Consider the following 27,025-nt stretch of genomic DNA (forward strand, 5'->3'; position numbering starts at 1 on the left):
AATAAATTATTTTCAAATTGATCACAAAAGTTATAATTGGAAAAGCGACACCTTTTATACTCTATACTCGAGAACAATTTGCACGTACGTCACCGAATAAGCAGTCGGGTCGTCTTACCGTGAATCCTCATGAACTTCCGCACCCCACTTATGATCAAACGATATGATCTAATCGAAATGTAGTCAAAATGGTTGACACTTTGTTTCATAGGTAAATTCTATTGATTTATTCCCACGTAAATTAAGGCAACATATTTTTTACTCTATACTATAAGCGAAATCTAACTTTCATGTGTATCGATTTATTATCGATTTCCCCTTTTAATTTTTTTCTATTCGTCAACTGTTATATCTTTCAAGTTGCAGTACGGAAATTTGCTCTTAAATCTTTAGAAGAATATCGATTTTTCGCTTATCTGATTACTTTCATATGTATCGGTTGATCTTAAACCTTTTCTTCCTCTTTAAAAATAACTTTAACTCTTCAAGAATAAAAAATTGACATTAATAATCTCATTTCGTGGAAATGGATTATAACAATTTATTCAACGCTCGAATCATCGCGCCGTTCTCACCTTGAATTCACAGGAATAATCTACAGAAGTTACCCATAACGAACAAAAAGCCTTCGAACCACTCTAAAATGTTCAGTATACAAGGCATGCGCGTGACCTCAGCGCGACACGAGATCTCTCTCTATCGGGCGAAGCCGAGGAAATCGGTGAGCCGGTCGTTCCAGTCGTGGAGCCAGTGAGTAGGACCGTGGCTCGGCTGCCGCTGCTTGCATGGGTTGATCTCTTTCTCCGCCGGCATATACTCCTCGCTGCGTATGCAGAAGTAGCTCTTGATGGGGCTGCGGCACATCGGGCAACGATCGAGCTTGCCGAAGCACGAGGCGCATATGCAGGTGTGCCGGCACGGCAGCAGAGCGCGCGACAGCGGGAAGTATTGGCAAACGACGCACAACTGCTCGCCGGCGGTATTCCACAAGGAGCCACCCTCCTGATCGCCACCCTGGCCGGATGCTACCAGAGTACCGCGGCCGCCTCCGCCACCGCCGCCGCCGTTCGCGGCACCGTTGTTGTTGCATGGCTCGGCGAGTGCTAACGCCGGTGAGCCCAATCCCGCCGACGACATCGCATCGCTCTCGTCGTAGTTGCTCGAGTTACCCGTGGCCAGGTATAATTGCTGCGAGAAAATCGCAAATTGTACGTTACAATTCTGCCCATTCGAGGGAATTGCGAGCGTTATCCTTTTCGTTTTAGTTTTCCAGTAATTACGGTTTGAGTGAGATTATACGTTTCTCTTTCACGTGGAACATTTGGAGAACGCTCATGTTCATTTTATTTTTCTCACTTCGGAGCGACGGAACGAGATAGAAAAAAAAAACGAAAGCGCGAGAAAGATGCAACTTTTAAGTGCAATTTCACCGATTCAAACTGTACATGTAATATCTTCATTTACATCGCATGCAAAACTAAAGACATAAAACGTCGATTAAGCATGTTGAAACTTGACCCAAACACCACGAAGATGCTATAATATAAAGTATTCTCGGCAATCCGCTCGGAATATAGATTTACTTGTTACTTCGCAACCGCGTGCGACTGCGAGTTTGTCTCTCCAGGTTGCAAAATCCTTTTTCAAGTATACAATTTTGCAACATAGTTGAGCAGAGAACGGACCCATAACGGAAACATACGCCACCGGTTTTCTTCGACTAGAACACGCGCGTGACTGACGAGTGGTTTAAACTGGGACTCACCTTTAAGCAAGACAGCTGGCCGTTCGCCTGCTTCAAGTACTGCGCCAGGATCGAAGTCGGCAGCGTACACACGCTGTCCTTAATGTGAACGACGTTCACCAGTGCCACCTTAAACAGAGATCGCGGAAGACGATGAGTGCCGATGATGAAACCGGTACGGCGAGAATCGCTTTCAGGGAATGTCGTAAGAACATAGCGCAAGATTGCTCACGGTTTCGTCGGGATGTGGATCCCGGTTGTCTCTTCGGGTCAAAAAGATCACCAGAGGATAACAGAGCCGCGGCGGAGTGCCAAGCTCTAGTTCCGGAGCTGGGAGCGATAGTCTCAGCGTCTCCTCCCCATGCGGCTGTCTACTGTAATTTCTCGGTCAAGGAATGACGATTACATGGGATTAATTAGAGTAAAGTCTCTCGGAAAATTTTTATTCTTTATTTTAATTCTTAGAGTCTTCCTAAAGTTGTATGCACGTCTCCTATTATTGACAACGAGGCGAGTTAAATTAAGAAACGCGAAATGTACATCGAAGGATACGTTTGTGGCGGCGTGAGGTATTGCGCATGGCCTTGCAGCAGGGTCCCGTTCAAAGATGCATCCCGCAACGTGCTCCAAGGTTTCCAGAGCGCCAGATGCAGCTCCCTGATGCTAACACCCCAGATCGCCTGCAATGAGTACTCCACTTGGCTGGACACCTCGCACTCTACTTCTGAAACGGGATGTTTTTTCTTCAATATCATAAATCATTGATATTCATTGCAAGACAAATTCAAGATCGGAGAAACCCGAAATACGAATGCGTTTCCATTTTCCAGTTGTTAATTAATGTCGAAAGGATGAGACTTTCCAGGTCTCATCAAATCTCGTTAGATCTCGTCATTGCAGCGATATGATCATAAGTTCAAGCTTTTGCTTTGCTTTTACTTTAGTCATTACTTCGTCCGTATTTTCTGATTTTATTGACACTCATTTTCATGAAAAGGAATGTCGATCAAACGAACCATCAGACGTAATGCGGATTATTAACTCGATCGCTTCAAGCACTGATTACGCTCGTGCAACAATTTGACTTTCTGTAATGGCACATGGCGCAATCCGACGCACAAGGTAGGTATATAACGAGGGACTAGTATTACTACGACTACGAATTTTTGTTGGCGTTTTCTTTTCTTAGCGCCTTCGGCTCATGTCGGCGAGGTGCTTCGAGAGGTTCGCCGCTTAATTGCGCAAACACGCGTTTTGCAACGCGCCCCGTAATTCACTATCCTGTACGCCGCCGGTACTCCTTTCCGTCATCGAAGAACGCGCACAACGCGTAAGGATAATCACGTGATGGCTTAATCGCTTAATGATCAGGTCGATGTACTTAGAACGCAAATTTCGTATTCCAGATTTCGCAAATGAAGCATCCACAGAAATCCACTGAATGATGCGTGCCTTTCATATTGACACACATAACATGCGGAGAGAATTTTTATTAAGTAATATGTGTCTCACAATCGTGCAGATTACCATATCCAATATGCAACGAATATATTCATACTAATGCTAAAACATTTATTTATTGCAGCAACTATATAATTAGCAATTTTTTCAAATATTTGATACATGATTTATCTTTTTACTCTCTGAGGACATGAAAACCGGGCAAAGAATTAATAAAACTGCAACGCAATCAATCAACGCAAAAACGCTATGAAATAAAAATCAGCAGCTTTTTCTATCAATTCATTTGACACATTTGACAATAATTTCTTACTCGCTTGATCGAATTGTTTATTTGATTGAATTATTTTAATTATTCAATGTTACGCAATGGTTGGGACATAAGTCACATATCAAAGATTAATAGTTATTTTGGAGGCGCTGAGTGTGTTCTATACATATTTTCGTTATAAGTATAATCTTAATGATGATTCCTGAATGGCAATCCTCAATGATACTTCTGAACGATGCGTTCAGCGAATGCTCAATACGACATGCAGCGTACGTCGTCTTCTCTCCATACTCTCGAGCGATACACGACGAGCATCCCAGTGAGAGAGTCCGAGGAGGACAGCGGCGGCATTACGGCGCTGTTATTTCACGGCTGGTTACTAAAAATTATTGCATAAGGAACGCGCTTTCGACTTCTCCTCTCTCTGTCTCTCGCTCTTTGTTTCCCCTTCTCTCTCTTGCCGACACGGTCCCGTTCCGAGAGATACTCCACTGTGTAAGAGACCCAAGGGGGTTTCCAGGTCACGTCACACTTCGGCTACGCACTCTCTTGTAATCCCTCGGCAATTCTACAATAAAGAGAAAAAGAGAGAGAGAGAGAGAGAGAAGAAAGAGAGAGCGCCACGCGCGAAATGCTGACAAAAACGGCGGAAGCGATTGCGCCGTCCTCCCTCGAGAGACAAATTACTCCCAAATTCGATTCAGGCGAGATGAGAATCGGAGTCTAGGTTGCAGTGGCTCTTAGTGCAAATCTAGTCGAGTCGAATCGAGTTGATCAAGTCGAATAAAGTCGAGTTCGCGAACCGACCGTCGCCGGTAGCTTTCACTTTCGTTTCGCCTCTCGAGAGGATCTTGAATGCGCGAACGTGCGCGCGCGCGCACTCCGCGACGAATTTTCGCGCAAATCCAGTTGTCCTCCGCAGCCTCCGTGATCCAATCCCGATATCGATCCACCGATGTTGCCCTTACAGACTGAGAAATGCTGGATCGCAACTCAGGATCGTGAAACTGGCCTCCGATTCACTTTCGTTTCTTTGGCCTCGTTTATTTTTACCCGGCATTGTTCTCGCTTTCCTTCTGCAACACAATCAGGTGTCTGCGTTCTCCAAGGATACTTAAGAGTCAGTAAGATCCTCTGATTCGCTCGTCTGAAATGTTGCAATGAGGCAACGCAATCGCATATGACAAATCCGGCTCAACTTCCTTGTTTCTTTAGAAAAAGATCGCGTATGTATTTCAGAAACTAACGCTTTCAAGAGTATCTTTTTGAAAGAAATCATAAGATAAAAATTATGAAGGAAGTTTCGCTTGTTGCTTTTTCTTTTTTCCTCTTTTTTTCCAGAGTGTCATTTTCAAGGAAACATGCAAGATGGAGATTAAAAAGTTTTATATTCTATAGAACTATAAGTTCTTGTTTTCTTTTTTCTTTTCCTGCTTCAAGCATATTTCTTATATCTAATAACTAAGCATATATATGAATATTATTATATTTAATATTCATATATGTTTAGTTATTAAATGTATTAATTTTTATGTATTTTAATTGCAAATATTTGCAAATAATTATCATTATCTATCTCTTGTCATTGTCATTATGCATCTCTTATTTTGGTAACATGCGCAGAATTTATTGATTATCAGCACTTACAATACTCCAAGAGAACATCAAGTTACTGATAAAATCGTCGGTCGTTAATAGCACACGGAGTATTTCACATACGGGGAAGCAAAACAAGAAAAGAATGCCTGGTCGGTCTACGTGATCGGGCGACAGTACAAGCCGGTCGCCGACGGTATCGATCAAGGTCGTAACGATGATCGTTGGGCAGAGAAGCCGTTTATGTCGATCCCTCGCAGCGATCTTTTTAGCCACGAAAGAGGGATACGTGCGGATCCGCACGCTTCGTGCTCGAGCACACTCGTAAAACTATCGTTTTATGACCTCATGATTATTTTTTATCTGTCAGTGATTTAGGCGTGAATGGACGTATTCTTGAGATGATATCAGTCTGATATTGTATTCTCAATTTAGCTCTCAAGTTATCCTCGCGTAAAGAAAATCGCATGTCCATACTTTGTGCATGTGTTTGCTACTCTTCTCTCTTTCCCGGATAGAGTAAATGTTAAATTTAATAAGAATTTAACAACAGAGGCATGTTATTGAGAGGTAGTCAGATGAATGATAGAATGATGGATAGAGAGAGAGAGGTAGTGATAAAATCAGTAAATTATCGAATTACAAATAAGTAATAAAATTTGTAGAAAGATTCATGAAGTTTGAAACAATATGGAGCAATAATAGAAGCAGACTTAAACATTCGTTCGTAATTTGGAAAACGTGATCACGATCGAATCTAAAAGTAATATGCAAAAGTTTAGTCATTTTTTGCATGTTTTCGCTTTTTAAATCTATATATATATATATATATATATATATATATATATACAGGGTGTCCCGGGTTTTAACCGACAAACTGCGGGAGCATATTCTACTAGTGGAAATAAGAAAAAATTCTTATATCGAGTTTGCTTAGAAATGCTTTATTACAAAGTTATAAACCAATATTGAAAAGAAATATGAGATAAGTAACAACGGAACATAGTGTAGAATTTGGAAGGTCCAAGATGTTTATGTTACGTGTATTCACATGTATTCATGTTCACTATGTTCAAACGATTCAGTATGATTGTTACTTTCACAACCGTAGCTGTTAGATTTCAATCGTCGTGTGAACTAGCAATTACTATCAGAATGCCAAAAGTGTTTTCAAATGAGGAATACACCGATACTCATTTCGTGTACGGATTCTGTGACGGAAATGCACGAGCTGTCGTACGAGAGTATCAACGTAGATTTCCTAACGGGAGAGTACCAGATAGATTTAAAGCAACGAATTACTAATTCAGTTACTGAGACGCAACAAAATTTTCAGGAATGTCGTACCGTAACAAATTCTGTACTACGTCGATGTCTAGCTTGTATCGATGTGCAAGGACAACATTTTGAAACGCGTCACTAAATCATTGCGTAGATAATTTTTATTTTTGTGAAAAAATCCGTTGTTACTTATCTCATATTTCTTTTCAATATTGGTTTATAACTTTGTAATAAAGCATTTCTAAGCAAACTCGATATAAGAATTTTTTCTTGTTTCCACTAGTAGAATATGCTCCCGCAGTTTGTCGGTTAAAACTCGGGACACCCTGTATATATATAAGCCAAATACCACTCACTCACTCACTGACTCATCAACGTGCAGCCCGAACCACTGCACCCATCGACTTGAAATTTTAAGGGTATATTCCTACTATTACGTAGATGCTCACTAAGGGTGGGTTTTCCGAAATTCCACCCCTAACGGGTGAGAAGGGGTAAAATGTGTTTTTATTTAATTCTACACATAATATCGCGGGCGAAGCCCGCGTGACGGGGGATGCTAGTATATTATATAATTCTGTCAGAAAATATTTGTCTTCGGTTTTTACGATTTTCTGCCATTTATCCGATAAATTTCGCATTTCTTTGCAAACAAACTGTTTTCGTATTTCAGTCACATCTCGATATTATTCAATTAAAAAATATTAAATCAATTAAAATAAATTGGAATTCGAAGGCGACAAGTTGGGTGAATACGTCACATGCGGAAAAACTTTCCAGCCCAAGCCCAAAATCATTGAATACAAAAAGCATATACATATAATCTCGCGTTTACTATTGTTTTTTGAAGTTATGTTTATTGTTAAATCATGACATATAATGTTTTATAAATTTTGATACCAACTCTTCAAAAACGTAAAAAAGTGAGAGATTTATTTAGAGTTTAAATAATAATATCACAATGCTTAAAACAGGACTTTTGCATACACCTAATAGCTCAATAAAATGTCAATCATTAGAGCGATGATCGCGTTGGAATTTGGCAATTAACATAAAAGCACGAATACATTTTCTACGTTGGTTCTCTAATCTAAGTGCATATAATGATGCTTTCAGCTTTCTTAATTGCAAAATCTAGACAAATGAGGAAACAAATGCACGTAAATCAGCGAACCATTTATTATGGCCGCGATGGATTGCGATCTCCCGAGCAGAAAGCCGATTAAACGCGAGCGCGAACTGGTTCGCGATTCTAACAACTGACTCGCTCCAGCTGCTGGCGCAACCATTCGCGATTACGTAATGGATTCGATAATCGAGCTAAGCCGCGCGTACGTTAGTTTCGCGGCGGCGACGCGGCGGTCCCTTGTCGTCGGGCCGCGCAGCCTCTCAAGGATGCAGCCTCGCGGATGTATGTCTCTCCTTGTCGGACTCATTCTCGTCTCTTCCCCTCCTGGAATTACAAAATCCGAGGCGATTCGTCGTTCATTTCGACAGTCGTCGCGCCCGTAGGAGGAAAGGGTCGCGAGAGACAGTCCCGGCATTCGCAATCCCCGTTTTGCCGGACGGAGACCGCCGGCAATCTGGCGAGCTCGAATTCGTGCGAATTACACGACCGGCCTTTCACCAGAAGTCTCGGCTACGACAGGCAACCGCGCACCGGAATCTTCTTATGTCATAAATCGAGTTAGAGACGATTCCTCAATTTTTGACATCATATGTTGTACACTCTGTTTGTAATCTTCACGTTAAAATTCCATTGAATCGCAAACTCCGTTTAAGATCTATTTGAGAATGTGGTTTCCGTTTGCTTCTTACTGTTCGCTCCGTCATCGGAATTCTGTAGAATCCAGTTTGCAGGAACTGTGTCCTTCTTGTTCCTTCTTGTTATTCCACTCATTAACGAAGCTTTGCCTGATTACTAAAGCGGTTATACGAAAAAATGTTTTCGCCACCGGGATATAGTCTTACTAAAGTCAAGATTAATATACCATAATAATAAATTAGTAATTTATTTTTACATCTTTATATCTTTTATCTTAAAATATAAAAAAAATACTAAAAAATTATTTTCTTTCCCAAGAAAGTTATACAAAAGCATAATAATAATAATACAAAAAGTCTTCTGTATTTTAGACCTCAAGATATGATACAGTAATATAAATAACAATAGACTGATTAATCTGATTTAAATCAAATACTGTTTTAACGTGATGATATATATATATATAAAGTTTACCACATGCACAAGAGATTTTCCACATTTCTTGATAATTTTCTCAATATTACACAACTATATATCAGATATAAGCGGTCAAATGGGATGGTGAAGCGAATACGATAAGCCTTTCCTACCTAATTTCGATTCTCATCTTTTCATGGCGAACCCCGGTAATTTGAGTAGTAATTTGACCCGGATGGAAGATTGTGGTAACCAACCCTAATGGGAAACAGGGTCAGGGCGGATGAGAGCGGAAGAAATGATTCTTTGAAAAGGGAGTTGGACTAACTCGTTCCTGGGAAACAACTCTTGTTATGGAAACTCAAGTGCAACAAACCGCACAGATTTCACAAAGCGGACTCGTGCAAAAGAGGACAGAAAAGAGCATGTGACCTCAAGTTATTTACGTAGAATGTACGAACCGCGTATCGATCTGGATCATTTGCTTCTCTTATTGCTGTACTCAAAAAGTACAAGGCTGGTATAACCGCAATTCAAGGAATCAGATAAGCGTTTATGAACAACTCGAAAAAACGTACACCAAACGTGACATCAAAAGAATTATCGGAAATATAAATGCTTGAAAGAGAACTAATATTCTTTTCAACAAATAGGTACATTCAGTCCTCACTAGCAGAGACTAGCAGTGATAATGGCCTGCGTCTAATTAATTACGCAAACATGAGCATTATTGCAAGCAATAGCTTCTAGAGCAAACCGTTCACCAAGAGACGTGGCATTCTCCAGACGGGCATACAAAAAACGTTACTGACCATGTTCTATTAATAACCAGACACCAGACATCCCTCAGATGCATTGGAAAGGTCGTATAAAAGAATCAATATCGATCATTATCTTCTAGAGACATGTTTACGAATGCGAATCTCAAACGTGAGCAATCAAAGAGGAAAGAAAATGGCAAGGTATGATGTACAATCATTAAGATATCTAGCCTTAAGGGGGATTTCTACTTTGTTGGGCCAAAAAAATAGGCAATGTTAAGAATTTTTTCTAAAGGAACTATTAATGATAGACTAGTAAAACTTGGTGTACATGTAATTACATCTTTAATAAATATAAAAAAATATTAAATATTAATTAGGGGGTGAAGGAAAGGAGGGCGTAACGCCAATATGCCACGCCGAGATTAGTAGGCGACAGAAGTTGCTGGTTAAGTTAAACGTTATGTTTTCGCCAAAAATGTTTAAACTTTGACAAGGCCCCAGTCTTATAAAAATTCATATATTTCTTTTATTCTAGTTCCAGCTACGCGCACACATCTACAGATGAAGAATCTGGTCGATTTTAGTGTTTCAGACGATTTGCCGAGGACCAGGAACTTCTGTCGCCTACTAATCTCGGCGTGGCACATATTGGCGTTACGCCCTCCTTTCCTTCACCCCCTAATTAATATTTAATGTATACCAAGTTTTACTAGTCTATCAGTAATAGTTTCTTTCGAAAAAATTCTTAAAAATTGCCTATTTTTTTGGCCCAACAAAGTAGAAATCCCCCTTAAGAAATCTCTATCAAAACGCAATTACCAGTAACTTATCAGACTTTGATGATACTACCTGTGTCGAGGAATTATGAGAAAGATGCAACGAAATATTCAATGAAGTAGTCAAAAGCATTGTGAAAGAGAAGAAAACTATGAAGAGAACAGAATGGCCTGATGAGAAATACAGAGAGGCAACAAAAAGAAAGAACGAGGCGTATCTTAGAGTGCAACAGCAGAGCAGTACACGTCAAATATTAAAGGAATATTAGAAGAGAAGAAGAGACGAGATTACACAAGAGAAAGAAACAAAAACGTTAGTTAAGATAACGTGAAGAAATCCAGGAATACAACAGAGGAAATGTAAACAAATTTTATCAAAACTTTAATAGCACCAGGAAGGAATTCTGTATAACACTGTGCAAAGATGTAGATAGAAACATTATCAGCCGCAAACAAGAATATGTGGACAGATATCACAGATTATGCAACCTACAAGAAGAACACACTTCTAAATGCTGCATACAAGATTCTCTCTAACATAATTTATGCTATTGGGTTGTTCGGAAAGTAATTTCGTTTTTCACAAAGAGATGTCGTTAGTCGCGTTCCTCGATACTTAACCTTACTCTAAGCGACAAATTCGTTTTACATTTTGACAACTGACATTTCAGACGTCATTTAGTATCTTATTGTGTTGCGATCTGTCAAGTAATTGTTTTTTGGCATCACATCAAACATGGAAAATCAAAGTGAGCATTTTCGTAATATTTTGCTTTTTTACTACCGAAAGGGTAAAAATGCAGTACAAGCGAGAAAAAAATTGGTGCCGTGTACGGAGAAGATGTATTGAGTGAACGTCAGTGTCAGAATTGGTTTTCAAAATTTCGATTTGAAAGATGCACCACGTTCAGGTCGGCCAATTAAAGCTGATGACGAGAAAATAAAGGCTCTGGTGGATGCAAACCGTCGCATAACAACACGCGAAATTGCTGAAAAGTTAAATTTATCGAATTCGACCGTTTACGATCATTTGAAACGCCTTGGATTCGTTTCAAAGTTCGATATTCGGGTTCCACACAATTTAAAGGAAATTGACTTGATTCGACGCATTACCATCTGCGATTCATCGTTGAAACGTGAAGAAAATGAACCATTTTTGAAGCGAATCATAACTGGAGATGAAAAATGGATTGTTTACAACAATGTTAAGCGAAAACGATCATGGTCCAGGCAAGATGAACCTGCTCAATCGACATCCAAGGCAGATATTCATCAAAAGAAGATCATGCTTTCTGTATGGTGGGATTGGAAGGGAATCGTATTTTTCGAGCTACTACCAAGCAACCAGACGATTGATTCGAAAGTGTATTGTCGTCAGCTGGATGAATTGGATGCTGCCATCAAGCAGAAGCGACCAGAATTGGCGAACAGGAAAGGTGTCGTATTCCATCACGACAATGCCAGACCACACACAAGTTTGGTCACTCGCCAGAAGCTTTTACAGCTTGGATGGGATGTGCTACCACACTCACCATACTCTCCTGATCTAGCACCATCCGATTACCATTTGTTCCGGTCTCTACAAAATTCTTTGAACAATGTAAACTTTGATTCAAATGAAGGCGTCAAAAATCACTTGCTTCAATTTTTTGTCAATAAGGAGAAGGACTTCTATGAGCGTGGAATCTTAAAGTTGCCAGAAATATGGCGAAAGGTAGTGGAACAAAATGGCCAATACATCACTGAATAAAATTTATTTTAAATATGAAAAAACCGCCTTTCATTTTTCCTTGAAAAAACGAAATAACTTTCCGAACAACCCAATAGATTGCTTTTCTACGCAGAGCGCATCATATAAGAGACAATGCGATTTCCTGGCAAATCTACAGTAAATCAGATCTTCACTATGCGGAAAATCCTAGAGAAGAAATGCGGCAATACAATGCGAACACTCATTACTTATTCATAAATTTCAGCTACGCCTATGACAGATTTATAATGTAATAAAAACAAACTAAAAACTCTTTGAGAAAATGCATGAATTCTAAATACCGATAAGTTTAATAAAACTGACAATATTGACAATGAATAACGTCATTTGTAAGATCCACATTCAAAATGACATAACGCCAAAATTCAACAGTAGGCTTGTGTCAAGGAGATGGTGATAAATATGCATAAAAGGTTACACCTTCCCGATTCTATTACCACTTAGACATGTTGTAGCGAGCCTTATTCTGATTTCCTCGTAAGAATCAAGTGAGGAACGGCATTAGTGTAGAAGACATAACAAAGTAACATAAAAAAATTAAAAGCGTGTAATGTGTTTTGAACGGAAAATCCTAAGATTGATTTATGGTGCAGCAAGAGAAAACAGCCTATGACGCAAGACTTGCAACTTTGAACTATACGATTCTTTCAAGAAACAAACATCGTATGAAACATCAAAACATCACAAATATTACGTTGGTTATGTGTTCGAAGAACGTTACGACATGTTCCCAAGAATGGACCGAAATGATTCTCTGGAAAAGCTATTAGGCAGAAAAAGCCTTGCAGATGAGCGAGCAGTCGGAAGACCACAAGAATGTTATATAGATGGTAAAAAAGAAGATCTGCATATTGATGTAAGAAGATGAAGGCACAGAAAAAACAATATATTAGAGGAGGCCAAGACCCATAATAAGCTGTAAAGCTAATGATAATCACGATGATATCGCAGACAGCCAGGACAGGTAGTAATAATACATTTGTAATGCGTGTGCTAATATCTTACAAAAAAAATCACCTTTTGTGCGCAAAAACTGTCTTATTTTTGCGTCATCTCGGTTCATGACATGAAACTTGGAGCAAAATCGCAAGACGCGCTCGTTCCCGACGATGTATCATTTGCATGCACATTATTATATATCGGATGGGTGCGGGTGTTGCGATCAAACACGAAAGAGGGAACAGATACGGAGCGGGACGGAACGGGGCAGCTGACTGGATGACCATGGAACATGAAAGTGCGTCCCACATTCGTCGCAATCCGCGATCTGATCTTTCGGCCGTGCGACATTTCTCGAGAGCTCGTTGTGGCGAGCGTGCACCACGTGCACGATTTTGGAATTAAATATAGTTATTTCGGAATAAAATAAGCATGAAGGACGTAACGTGAGCACATACTAAAAGTGCTTTCTTATCTTGATGTTACGTATTCTTCTTCATTTTTTCAATTTTAATTACTCCACTCATTTCTCTCGTCCATGATTGCGACAATCTTGCAAGTTATATCTCCTTGCTTGCATTATATGTATATTTTTTTCCTAATTTATTTATTACTTATAAATATACATGTACGTATACATGAAAAAGTAACACATTATAAATAAATTATATGTATTATGTATACTTTAGAGGCACGATTTTATAAACCATTAAACGCATTTAATCAACATATTTATAACGCAAACGTCATCAATACCGTAATGACTATCGTCGCAGACATTATCGCAAAATGACCAAAGAACTGGCTACAAATGGTCGCTGTCAATTCGCGATCAATCTCGTTTAATAACCACAACCGTGCCTGACTAATATAATTATCCTCATTATCCTGCTCCTCGTCTTTGCTTTTCCTCTCCGTTCCGGTATAAATAAATCATTAGCACTGTACTTGGCATAAATCCAGGGTCTTTGGTCACGCAGCCGAGATATGCCAATTGATTCTCGCATGCAAAATCCGAGGATCGTATCAGTAGCGGAAACATTCTCGCACATATTTCACGCATTTGCGAAGAAATTCGTTTCCCAATCGTAAAGACGACTTGTTCCTTCTGAGCGTCCTGAAGTTTTAATGTTAAGTTTAATGACAATGGCGCATTTTTCGCAAATGACTGCAACATCCTCTCGATGACGATATTCCGGCTTTTCAAGTCACTCTTCCCTGAAATATCAACCTGGGATATCAACTTGTTCGTTCGCTCGATCGCGGGCATTGCGAAAGGTGGTTCCAATCTTGATAGAATCGCTCGCTCACGCGCGCGTGAGCGAGCGAGAGAGAGAAGATCTCAGGGGTCCGCAGTTGCAACATACGTAAGCACACGCTGCTGGATTACGCAACTTGCGTAACTTGCGCCGTGAACCGGGTTTACGCACCGCAACGTCGAATGTCCTCAACGTTCAAAAACCACGTTGTATTTTTCGTCGCATCAGTGAACTGACGACATATCGGAGAATATTAAACCTTTTGCCACGTGTAATTGTTTAAAAAGTGCCTTTAAATTTGAAGACAAGATTGGACAAGATGTTGATTGTTGAAATGACAATTACGCCGATGGCAACTGAAGCCGATTCTACACGAAAAGAGAATTGTCTGGAAGATTTGAATACTTATAAATAGAGGAAAGTCCCCGATTATGAGATACCATATCGATTTTGCCGAATGTAAGGAAATCTATAGGCAGAATTTAAAAATGTAATACGTTATCTTGAAGAGAATTTAATAAGCTTTAGGTTGGTCAAATGAAAAATCTAATTTAAATATTATTTTTTTCTGAAAATTAAAAAAATTTGAAAAAAGAGCTTTACGCAGGATCGAGAAAGTGTGCTCCTAATATAAGATACCTCGAGAAATCGGTGTTAAAAGTGCAAAATACATCAGTATTGCAATTAAAAAACTTTATTAGATAGTTTTATAAAAATGCTGCTGCTACAGCCTTCGCCAAATCTTCACGATTCCTCGTTTCTCTAACCTCCATAGTCAGATTCTATAAAAATTAAATACACAAAAATTCGTAATATAAATTTGTATTAACTTTTCTTTAACCTTAAGTAGTATTTTCTTTCTTTTTATTACACTACATACTCTTCATATTCGAGCAATAATTATCTCATATTAAGAGTACCCTGAATCTCATTATACGAGCCACACGCCTAGCGGTTCCGCGATCATGAAATCTAACCCCTACAATTAAGCAATTCAACAAATTGCGTATTTTCCTGTTACTACGATTCTACTCTATCATTGCATACTGAATTTATTGCCAACCATTTCCTTATTATATAATAAACAAGGTTTAAGACTTACCTCAAGTTCCTTTGACATGTTCACAATTTCACAAATCTTTTCTTGCAAAGGCTAAACGCAATAACGAACAATGAATTTTTCACTAAATACATTTTACACCAAGAGTAATAAGTTCATGGTGGAACTAACAGATGGTGCTCACTAGTTTAGCAGAAACCCCATTATCTCATATTAGGAGCATATCTCATAATAGGGGATTCTCCTCTATAATACCATACATAATCTCATTTGCCTCAATAAGAATCCCGTAAAATCTGTTCTAAAGATTCATCATTATTTTCTAAAGATTATTGTTTGAGATGAATAATCGAGGTGATGCATGAGATTAATCTTCCTTATCCTTTTATGTCTCAACAAATGTGAACAAAGAAATAGATCGCTCGAATCAAATTGAATTGATTTCAGATTTAATAGTAATCGAATCGTTTGTCGTATCATTAAATCGGATTATGCAATGTTCCGATCGGATCACGCGGCGTCCTCAAAAAACCGGGACTTTGCCGTGAAGAACGTCACCGCGTAACCCTCACAGTTTACGTGATCACCCACGAGAGCGGAATTCAAAAGTACCGATCGCCCTTGGGGCAAAATTGTCGACCATTATAGGAGCCGTCTTTTAAAGAAAAGAAAATTCTCGAGCTCGAGCTGATGATGAATCTTTAGGACAGATTTTACGGGATTCTTATTGAGGCAAATGAGATTATGTATGGTATTATATTTATAAGTATTCAAATCTTCCAGACAATTATTCTCTTTTCGTGTAGAATCGGCTTCAGTTGCCATCGGCGTAATTGTCATTTCAACAATCAACATCTTGATCAGCCTGATAAGCGGCAGTGATAATATTATAAAATATAATATTCCAAAAATTAAAATCTCAGGATGCTGTACGTAATTCGACAAAATTCATAAGCCAAACTCATTTAATTAAATTCGAGTTTTAAGTGCATTTAATAAATTTTATCTTAGCTTAATCAAAAACCTAAAACCACAGATATCAAGGATGCTCAGGTCTCTAATTTAAATAAGAAAGCTAATGAAAGCATTAAGAACCTAGTTAGTGCGGATGGTCACACCAGATATATCGAAAATGAAAACCAATCTTTAAAATCGCGCCAACACGAGGGGTTGGTCGCTGAGGTAACCTTTGTACAAGGGCTAGGTAATTCTTAGGGTAGTCTCAGATAATCTGAGGTAATCTAAGGTAATCGTGATACCATGCGCGATATATATTCGGTATATCTAACCGCCGAGAGACAACCAAATATCGGAAACGCAACCTTTCATATGTTTTCGGGTCTATACAGGGTGTCCGGTAACTCACGACTCAGCGCTCGTGAGTGGATAAAGAGGACTGAACTGAGTGGAAAAGTCCTATACCATTTTGCAATTTTCGCAATAGTTAACGAGTTATTAATTATTAAAAATCGCTGTATTAGTCCGGCCTGCCGCCGAATGCAAGCGCGCGGCGAGATGCGACCGCCTAGCGATCAAAGTTGTTAGGCGCGAGAAGTTGTTTATTACAAATGGCATGCCTAGCCATTGCCACTGCGATCGCTAGGCACTCGATCGCTAGGCGGTCGCATCTCGCCGCGCGCTTGCATTCGGCGGTAGGCCGGACTAATAGCACGATTTTGAATAATTAATAACTCGTTAACTATTGTGAAAATTGCAAAATGGTATAGGACTTTTCCACTCAGTTCAGTCCGCTTTATCCACTCACGAGCGTTGAGTTGTAAGTTACCGGACACCCTGTATATCCGCCGAGCTGCCTGCTCTGTGCTTGATTCTTTTGCTCTGTGCTAGTTTATTATTTTTTTCTGGTTTTATTATCGAAATCGATCAAAATGGAAAATTCTGAACAATCATCGAGGGAACTACCGGCTGAAATCAATACGGAAAATACGGCATTGATGAATTTTGACAGTAAATTGAAACTTTTGCCAAGTTATGTGATCGAACTGTGTTGTAGTATTAGGTAATCTTAAGGAATCTGAGGTAATTTAAAGGTAATCCGTATCAAGGGTAATTTTTGTACACTATAACCGCTAGTGACCAACCCCTCGCGCCAACATTACACACCGTGAAATATTCTTTTCTTTAAGTATTAATATTAATTTAAGTACAGCCACTTAAAACATTCTCCCAAGTCCCAATATGATCTCCTTCAAAGCGGAATCCTCGTTAAGGGGGTATTCTAGTGTAGCATGTCAGAAAAATCGAATTTTTTTGGCATATTTTGCAAGTATATGGTATGGAAAATATGTCTGCGAGAAGATTTAGCCCGATTCGCAAAATTAACAAAGTAATAGCACCTAATAGAAAATAACCTCTGGCGCGCGCTCGGCGGTTGGACCGCGCGGCACACAACAGAGCATTGTATTAGTATTTTAGGTAGGATCGGAAGATCGTTATTCTTTGAAGGTCGTACATTTGAATTGGAGCCTTTGTATAGTACAGGTTATATAGTACGATGAATCTCTAAATTCATTGATTTGGACTTTTGCTCCAAAACATCTCCATGCTGGCGTGAAAGTTGTTGAAATAGCAACATTCTTGGCAGTTATAATTTTTAATAAAGGATTTATGCCAATTTTCAAACTTCTGAACGTGATGGGAGTTAGTATTGGTCAGCAAGCGGTGATGTACGCAAACTCCCGGAACGAAGCTCGTATCACCCGCTCGGAGCGGCGCTCCACTAACTTCTCTCGAGATCAGAGAATGAATCGCAGGGAAGAGATATCAGCTCTGCAGGACTTCTACGAACAAGAGGAATGTCCCCTGTATGGCCCTGGACTAGCCGATTGATCGTAAGTAACATTATCTCTATGTAATCAGTATGAAAAACTTTAAACGTGTTTTTCTCGAAACCACGTTTTTCAAATTGGTTCCCATGATATCTCAAAAACCAGTTAATCAATTGACTCAGGCTTTTGCACACATCTGCAGTATATGTGTGGCTATAGCCCCTACCACAATCCAGTCGAAATATTGTTTTTTGGAATTTCTACAGCCCTTCAATGGTGAAAAAAATGGCACAAATCGAAACTTAATTTTCTCAATGAAGTCATGTTTTAAATTTTCAACATTTTTTTTCATTCTGGTACCTGCTATAGCCACACTCATACTAATTAAGAATCTCTTCGGTTTTTTGTTTCAGATGAGCAGAACAGCTGAAATCATGGGAACCATGGACCAACTTTTTTTTTCATGTTCTTATTTAATATCATGTGCAGCGCTTATTTATAGTTATTGTCTACTACAAAAATTTGGAAACATACACCAAATATGTATGAATAAGCAGGGAAAACCCTGCCTCAAAAAACCTTACACTTTTTTCAAAAAAAATTCACCAAAATAGCATACAAATTCCGCTTTTACACTAGAATACCCCCTTAAGCCTTCGTGTATCTGCATTACGTTATTCCAACTCGAATAATTTATAAGGATCGTCCCTCCGGAACCCGCCCCTGTCCGAACCTGTGCCGTGATGCTTCTTCGCGAGGGAAAGAAAATGCGGCGAAGGTTCACCGAATTCTGTGAAAGTCGCGCGAACAATCGATGATATATAAAAGTAAAGCGACTCACGGTGACCCGGCTATAACGCGCGGTCAAGGTGGCGGTTTCGTAATTCAACCGTATGCTCCTGTCGCCGCGCCTGGCACGTGGCATGCCAATTACACGCGACGCTCTCGTCTTTTTCTTGTTACGCGCGCCTATCCAGATAACCCACTTTCCGTCAGTACGCGAACTGTCCGGCGTCAAATTGGCATAAACGGCAAGCGAATTTCTTCTTCTTTTACTTCTTTCGATATCATCCTCGGACTTGTCCGATGGCTGGATTGGCCTTCAAATTTCTCTTTTACGAAAGTAAAATCTTCTAGGAATTCTCTCTCATTATTTAATTCAATATATCCATGATTCTCTCTCATTATTCAATTCAATATTCATGATCCTCTCCGGTAAACTTTGAGTAATCTTGTCTAGAGTAATTACATTTTTATTATTAACTCTTTTTTTCCCATGTTTCACCTTTCACGTCTCATACTCTTTTTTAATTTAATATTAATCTTCCGGACGACACGTGAAATTTAATTTTGCGAGTATGAAGTATCTAAAGTAACATTATTATGAACAAACGGTTCTGTTACTAGACGCGATCATCACACCGAGCGAAGTGATTAATAAATCACGAGTCTCGAGCCGAGCCAAGAGGGCGAAGGGGTCGAGGATTGAACCTAACGACGCAGAAAAGGCGACTGCGAGTGAGAAACTTACCGGCGTACGTGCTCTTGAAGCTCTCGTGCAGCTTGAAGGTGAAGGGAATGTGAACCTTCATCATCTCCATTTGTGGTATGCGTGGCGAATGCGTTATCACACCGCTGCCACCGCCACCAAACATCAGGTCGTCGCCGTGGACGCGAAGTACCATCATGTTTCTATAACGGATAAAACAAAATATTTTAGATTGATCAGTACGTACGTCACGAAATTATTGTTTTGATTCTTTCTTAAATTCTTTGACAAAACGGTATTGGTTTCTTGTTCAAAGTACCGATAGCGATTCATCAGTCTTTTACGTGAACGTTCAACAAAGCGGTACAAAACAATAGTGAAATAAAATTGTCTTTTAATAACATTTTCAACCTTTTTCCGCTACGGCGATTATTAGCCGCATAATGGCCGAGGGCTCTTATTGTTATGCAGGAATCATTATATTATTATTCGTAGTTCGCTTTTACATTAAAATCACTTTAATTATAGTCGTAAAATAATACTAAATAAGCTTTGTTATTGGATTGTAAGTACATATCTCGAAATTATATTTAATAAGACGATCTTAACGCAACAGTCGATTATAAATAATGTATCCTCTGATAAAATTAAACATGATAACAACTAATTGCACCGAAGTGTAATAATATGGTATTAAGAATATGTTCCGTTATCATTACAATAATAAGTTATTATGGAGATAACGACCAAAGAAAAATAAGCTGCTGACCAAAGTCACCGCTGTACGACGCAGTACTATGCTATCGAGTTATCGACTACAGTCGATACTGAACCATACGTATGTATATACTTGCTGACTATCGTCTAAAGTGAACGACCGTAAAAAAAAGAAAAATGCCTTTTTTGATAACAAAAAGATCTCCAAAGACGAGAACTCGATCAGTGCTCGGGGATCGTTCAGAGCCGGGGAAACGCCGGCTTCCAACTCCATCGCACACGGGAGCCGGTTTTCGTTGAAAGTCGATCGCGTCGAGCGCTCGAGCACTAATCTCGGACTCGCCGTTGCAAGACGAGGCGATCAAAAGAATCGGATTCGATAATTAGCGGATAGCGGGCGTATCTAATTTCGTGATCGATAATTACGACTCCAACGACGACGAGGACGACGTTGATGACGTGACACCGAATATCCCAAGCGAATATTAAAAACGGTTGTTCACAGTTAGACGCGATTAACATGCGAGCCTGCCGCTGCTGGCGCGAGTCGAGAGTCCAGCCGAGCTGTCAGTGACCTTGCGGCCTTGAGACGCAGGAGTGTACGTGCAATTGCGACAAAAATAAATCGATGGAATGACGTGTGAGCGCGTATTCCACAGTCCTGATTCGCAAAAAAATCGCGCTGCGAGAATCCTGTTTTCACGCAAACATTCCAGATTATTATTAGCGGGCTTATAGCGCCATCGGCGCCTTTTCTCGTCGTTTCTTTCTCGCAGCAGCAAAACACCTGGCAATTAAGTCGCTGCAAAAATGAGGAAGCAAAACGTAGGAATACCGACGGCAAAAAGTAGTTAAGTATGAACAGAACAAAGTAGTTAAATATGAATTATATTACAATATATAGAGGCGAATCCCCTATTATGAGATATGCTCCTAATATGAGATAATGGGGTTTCTGCTAAACTAGTGAGCACCATCTGTTAGTTCCACCATGATCTTATTACTCTTGGTGTAAAATGTATTTAGTGAAAAATTCATTGTTCGTTATTGCGTTTAGCCTTTGCAAGAAAAGATTTGTGAAATTGTGAACATGTCAAAGGAACTTGAGGTAAGTCTTAAACCTTGTTTATTATATAATAAGGAAATGGTTGGCAATAAATTCAGTATGCAATGATAGAGTAGAATCGTAGTAACAGGAAAATACGCAATTTGTTGAATTGCTTAATTGTAGGGGTTAGATTTCATGATCGCGGAACCGCTAGGCGTGTGGCTCGTATAATGAGATTCAGGGTACTCTTAATATGAGATAATTATTGCTCGAATATGAAGAGTATGTAGTGTAATAAAAAGAAAGAAAATACTACTTAAGGTTAAAGAAAAGTTAATACGAATTTATATTACGAATTTTTGTGTATTTAATTTTTATAGAATCTGACTATGGAGGTTAGAGAAACGAGGAATCGTGAAGATTCGGCGAAGGCTGTAGCAGCAGCATTTTTATAAAACTATCTAATAAAGTTTTTTACTTGCAATACTAATGTATTTTGCACTTTTAACACCGATTTCTCGAGGTATCTCATATTAGGAGCACACTTTCTCGATCCTGCGTAAAGCTGTTTTTTCAAATTTTTTTAATTTTCAGAAAAAATAATATTTAAATTAGATTTTTTATTTGACCAACCTAAAGCTTATTAAATTCTCTTCAAGATAACGTATTACATTTTTAAATTCTGCCTATAGATTTCCTTACATTCGGCAAAATCGATATGGTATCTCATAATCGGGGACTTTCCTCTATCCATAAATTATACCGAAAGAGGAAGCGATGTGCAGGAATATTTTAACACGTATTTCAATACATCATTTTTATCAGGTCGAAAATTTCGAGACCTCATCTCGGCTTCATACGTCATTCGGCCACGTGGAGCTCGCGAAAGCCGGGAAGGAGAGCGTAAAGTGGCGGTGGCAACGACGAGAATTACTGCTCGCAATTGCGAGGAGTTTCACGATTTACAAATAGTGCGACCAGGCTTTCGAGACTCGGTGCCTACTTTCGAGAGGCCCCCCCGAGCACGAAAGTGGCTGCGTCACTCGAGAAAATCAGAGATACTTATCGCTCGTCGTCGTCGTCATCGTCGTCTCACGGCACGGAAACCGACGACTGTCGTCTAAATTGTCCGACTGTCGCGTCGGTTTTAGCTGCTTAGCGCCAACGTGATCCAAAACCGAACTGCGAACTGCGACATTCTACTCGTCGCGATACAATTCAGATCACTCTTGTCTGTTTTCCTTTCTCTTTTGAGATCATCTCGCGATCCGAAGCTTCCACAGCGAAATGCAGCCTGGAATTCTGTTTTTCTGCGAATCATTCTAGTTTTTCGTCCTTTTCGTATCCAGCGAGATGTTCGGAATACAGTTTCACGTGTTGAAACGCGAATGACCCAATATTCGGATTTTGAATAGAGAACTAGGACCGTGGTTTAGTCCGGTTGACTTGCAAAATCTGACTTAAAATTCGTGAGCAAAATTTTCTCTCTTGATCACTTTCGAAAACTAAGAAATACAGATTATTGCTATGTAGTTATGTTTTTTAATAAAACAAAAATATATCTAGTCAATACAAATAATATTAACTATAATATATAAATTAGATTATCAAAAAACTGTTTGCGAAATCAGCATGCGAATAAAGGATCGTATAATCACAATCCGTAGAATAAATTTTGCTTATATACATTTACAAATTATTTATTATTATTATTATTACAAATTTTATCGTCTTATTTTTTATCTTGTGAGTACATATCGCATTTTCGTGGGAATGTGAACTAAGATTTAATTAATTTAATTAATTTAATTAAATGTCTCACGATCTCTCCTTAAATCAATTCAGACAGTGTAAAGTCGATAGTGGATTCCTTCGACGCAATATTCACGCGATACGCAATTTCAACCCTATTGACTCAGTATTATGAAGATGCAAAGGACAATAAAATTCCATTTGAATTCCTCCGCGAAAATGATTAATAACACAATATCACCATGTTTTCAAACAATACAAAGACTTCTACTAAGTTGCCTCACGTTTCTCAAGACTAGTCATTGCAAAGAATTCCTCAACAAGCACGTAACTATAAATAGCTGTTAAGGGGATGCTGGAGTTGCTAGTGAACTATTTTTTCACTATGGCGATGGTAATTGCAGTTTCGAAAATTCTCTTTATCGCTTGCGCAGAATAAAAAATCCTTTTCCACAAATGAAGTATACACAGAAAGAAAGTCCGCTCTACAGGACTTTATACTCAAAATGGAACAAAGTTAGAAAAGACGAATGCAAGTTTTTAACTTTTCCATTTTGAATATAAAGTCCTGTAGAGCGGGCTTTCTTTCTGTGTATACTTCATTTGTGGAAAAGGATTTTCTTTTCTGCGCAAGCGATAAAGAGAATTTTCGAAACTGCAATTACCATCGCCATAGTGAACTATTTTTTCACTATAGCGATGGTAATTGCAGTTTCGAAAATTCTCTTTATCGCTTGTGCGGAATAAAAAATCCTTTTCCACAAATGAAGTATACACAGAAAGAAAGTCCGCTCTACAGGACTTTATACTCAAAATGGAACAAAGTTAGAAAAGACGAATGCAAGTTTTTAACTTTTCCATTTTGAATATAAAGTCCTGTAGAGCGGGCTTTCTTTCTGTCTATACTTCATTTGTGGAAAAGGATTTTCTATTCTGCGCAAGCGATAAAGAGAATTTTCGAAACTGCAATTACCATCGCCATAGTGAACTATTTTTTCACTATAGCGATGGTAATTGCAGTTTCGAAAATTCTCTTTATCGCTTGTGCGGAATAAAAAATCCTTTTCCACAAATGAAGTATAGATGGAAAGAAAGTCCGCTCTACAGGACTTTATACTCAAAATGGAACAAAGTTAGAAAAGACGAATGCAAGTTTTTAACTTTTCCATTTTGAATATAAAGTCCTGTAGAGCGGGCTTTCTTTCTGTCTATACTTCATTTGTGGAAAAGGATTTTTTATTCCGCACAAGCAATGAAGAGAATTTTCGAAACTGCAATTACCATCGCCATAGTGAACTATTTTTTCACTATAGCGATGGTAATTGCAGTTTCGAAAATTCTCTTTATCGCTTGTGCGGAATAAAAAATCCTTTTCCACAAATGAAGTATACACAGAAAGAAAGTCCGCTCTACAGGACTTTATACTCAAAATGGAACAAAGTTAGAAAAGACGAATGCAAGTTTTTAACTTTTCCATTTTGAATATAAAGTCCTGTAGAGCGGGCTTTCTTTCTGTCTATACTTCATTTGTGGAAAAGGATTTTCTATTCTGCGCAAGCGATAAAGAGAATTTTCGAAACTGCAATTACCATCGCCATAGTGAACTATTTTTTCACTATAGCGATGGTAATTGCAGTTTCGAAAATTCTCTTTATCGCTTGTGCGGAATAAAAAATCCTTTTCCACAAATGAAGTATAGACAGAAAGAAAGTCCGCTCTACAGGACTTTATACTCAAAATGGAACAAAGTTAGAAAAGACGAATGCAAGTTTTTAACTTTTCCATTTTGAATATAAAGTCCTGTAGAGCGGGCTTTCTTTCTGTCTATACTTCATTTGTGGAAAAGGATTTTTATTCTGCGCAAGCGATAAAGAGAATTTTCGAAACTGCAATTACCATCGCCATAGTGAACTATTTTTTCACTATAGCGATGGTAATTGCAGTTTCGAAAATTCTCTTTATCGCTTGTGCGGAATAAAAAATCCTTTTCCACAAATGAAGTATACACAGAAAGAAAGTCCGCTCTACAGGACTTTATACTCAAAATGGAACAAAGTTAGAAAAGACGAATGCAAGTTTTTAACTTTTCCATTTTGAATATAAAGTCCTGTAGAGCGGGCTTTCTTTCTATCTATACTTCATTTGTGGAAAAGGATTTTTTACTCTGCGCAAGCGATAAAGAGAATTTTCGAAACTGCAATTACCATCGCCATAGTGAAAAAATAGTTCACTAGCAACTCCAGCATCCCCTTAAGCTCCCTCATTATGAATGACGGTTGATAAGCGCACTTTTCGTCGCATTTACATTTCCGATCGACGTACCTTGAAACCGGCGCGCGCGATATCTCGCGGCAATCTCGCGCTGACAAGATATTGCGACCGACGTCACGGCGACGGACAGACCGAAAAGAAAAAAAAAAAGGAAACCAACTGCTTCGCCGTTCAGCGCACGCACTTTCGCGATCGTGCGTGCGCCCGTCACAGCCACTGTATACATCTTTCCAAGTTGCCGTCGCGATGAATGCGCGCACACGCGCGCGCGTGGAAAGGAGGAAGCTGACCGGCAGCGCGGAGGCCGGGGGGACACCACTTGCCACGTTATATACGCACCTCATGATGAAGAGAATCACCCCGCAGAAACATATCAGCACGGCGAGCACCGAGAAGATGTTGGACAATTCGGCCACGGACACCAGCATCGCCGTCATCGTGTCTCGCGTTGCCCGCGACTCCCGCCTCCGTCCGCCGTGTCCTCCTCAACGCCGAGTGATCCGCCGCCCGTAACCGCACACATGCGCGCACACCCGCACACGAAACACCACCGACGACGACGACGACGGCGACGCGATGAGACACCGTCCTTTTCTTCCTTCTGGACACCTCCGCCTCCTCTTCCGCTCGCGCGATACCCTCCCGGCTGTCGACCGTCGCTCGTCCGCTCCGTCCGCTTCCCCGCTTCTTATCGTTTCTCGGTCGACACTGACGCAACGCGACGCGCTGACGTGCGGCGCCGTCGTCGACGGCAACTCATTGACGCGTACGCGCGCTCTCGCTACGCCGCTCCTCGGCTACCACGGCGCGCGCGATCCGCACGGCGGTCGAGGCGCCGTCAGCCGACCCGATGAGCCACGCAGCGCGTTCCGCGGCATAGCCGCCGCGCGATCGGCTTGACGCGACCCAACGTCGACGTCGGCGGAAAGAGGAAGGTAGAGAGAAAGAGGAGGACAAAGAGAGACTCGTGACAATGAGCGCGTTATTCACGCGGAGTATAATCGACGTGAACCAATACGGGATAACGATACTCACTACGCCGTTCGTCGGAGTCGACGAGACTGCGCAGCCGGTGCGACGCGCGTCACTTATATGCGCCTGCGTCCGTCGCGTCGTCCGCTTTGCCGCCGCCGCGCTCAACCGTTCACGTGGCGACATCCGCGGCGGGGACCGCGAAACTCATGCCGCACCGGACTACCTTACCAACGTCATTGCGTCATTCGAAGGGAGTAGGAAATCTTTCTTCTTTTCTTGTTTCAAAAATGTGTAAATTTGGAAAAAAGGGGTAATTATTTAGATTAACGGAGCAACCTCGAATGACCTTGACCTTGACATATGTTGTCACGGTCACCCTCCTGAGTGACCTTCAAAAGGTTTTAGCCGTCGCTCATTGTTTATTAAAAAGTTATTAACAAAAGAAGTTTCGAAAATATAGTAGTTATTTTGAATATTGGAAGACATAAACGACGAATATGAACGAAGGAAGGAAAGTGATTTAACCTAACCTAATCTAATCTAACCTGGTTAGGTTAGGTTAGGTTATATTTTCCGAAACTGGAGCCCCGGACACATATACGCTCATTTTTCAGCCCGCTTCGCGGGAGGGCGGGGGGGAGGGGCGAAGCCCCTCCCCCCCGCCAGAACCCGTGCCGTGTACCAGGTGATCAAAATCTGTACGGTGAAATCTGTAACACCGGCCCCGGCGGGGGAGGGGCAAAGCCCCTCCCCCCGCCCTACCGTGAAGCGGGCTGAAAACGAGCGTATGTGTCCGGGGCTCCAGTTTCGGAAAATATAACCTAACCCAAACCTATTTCTGGTTTAAAGGTAAAATTCCATCAAATATACTCTTTCGTAA

General features: G+C 40.1%; 1 protein-coding gene across 1 annotated transcript; it reads right to left on the minus strand.

Annotated features, from left to right (window-relative positions):
• Window positions 1–26,252, minus strand: LOC105282875 (cell growth regulator with RING finger domain protein 1). Its single transcript, XM_011345175.3, has 6 exons — window positions 25,510–26,252; window positions 19,425–19,585; window positions 2,297–2,468; window positions 1,977–2,118; window positions 1,766–1,873; window positions 1–1,188 (listed from the first exon to the last, which is right to left on the minus strand). Exons 1-6 carry the CDS (start codon window positions 25,605–25,607, stop codon window positions 697–699), a joined length of 1,173 nt encoding a protein of 390 aa, XP_011343477.1. The 5' UTR covers window positions 25,608–26,252; the 3' UTR covers window positions 1–696.
• Window positions 26,253–27,025: the final 773 nt, after the last annotated feature.

The sequence above is a fragment of the Ooceraea biroi genome, chromosome 7, assembly GCF_003672135.1.
Source record: "Ooceraea biroi isolate clonal line C1 chromosome 7, Obir_v5.4, whole genome shotgun sequence".
In the NCBI taxonomy this organism is placed as follows: domain Eukaryota; kingdom Metazoa; phylum Arthropoda; class Insecta; order Hymenoptera; family Formicidae; genus Ooceraea; species Ooceraea biroi.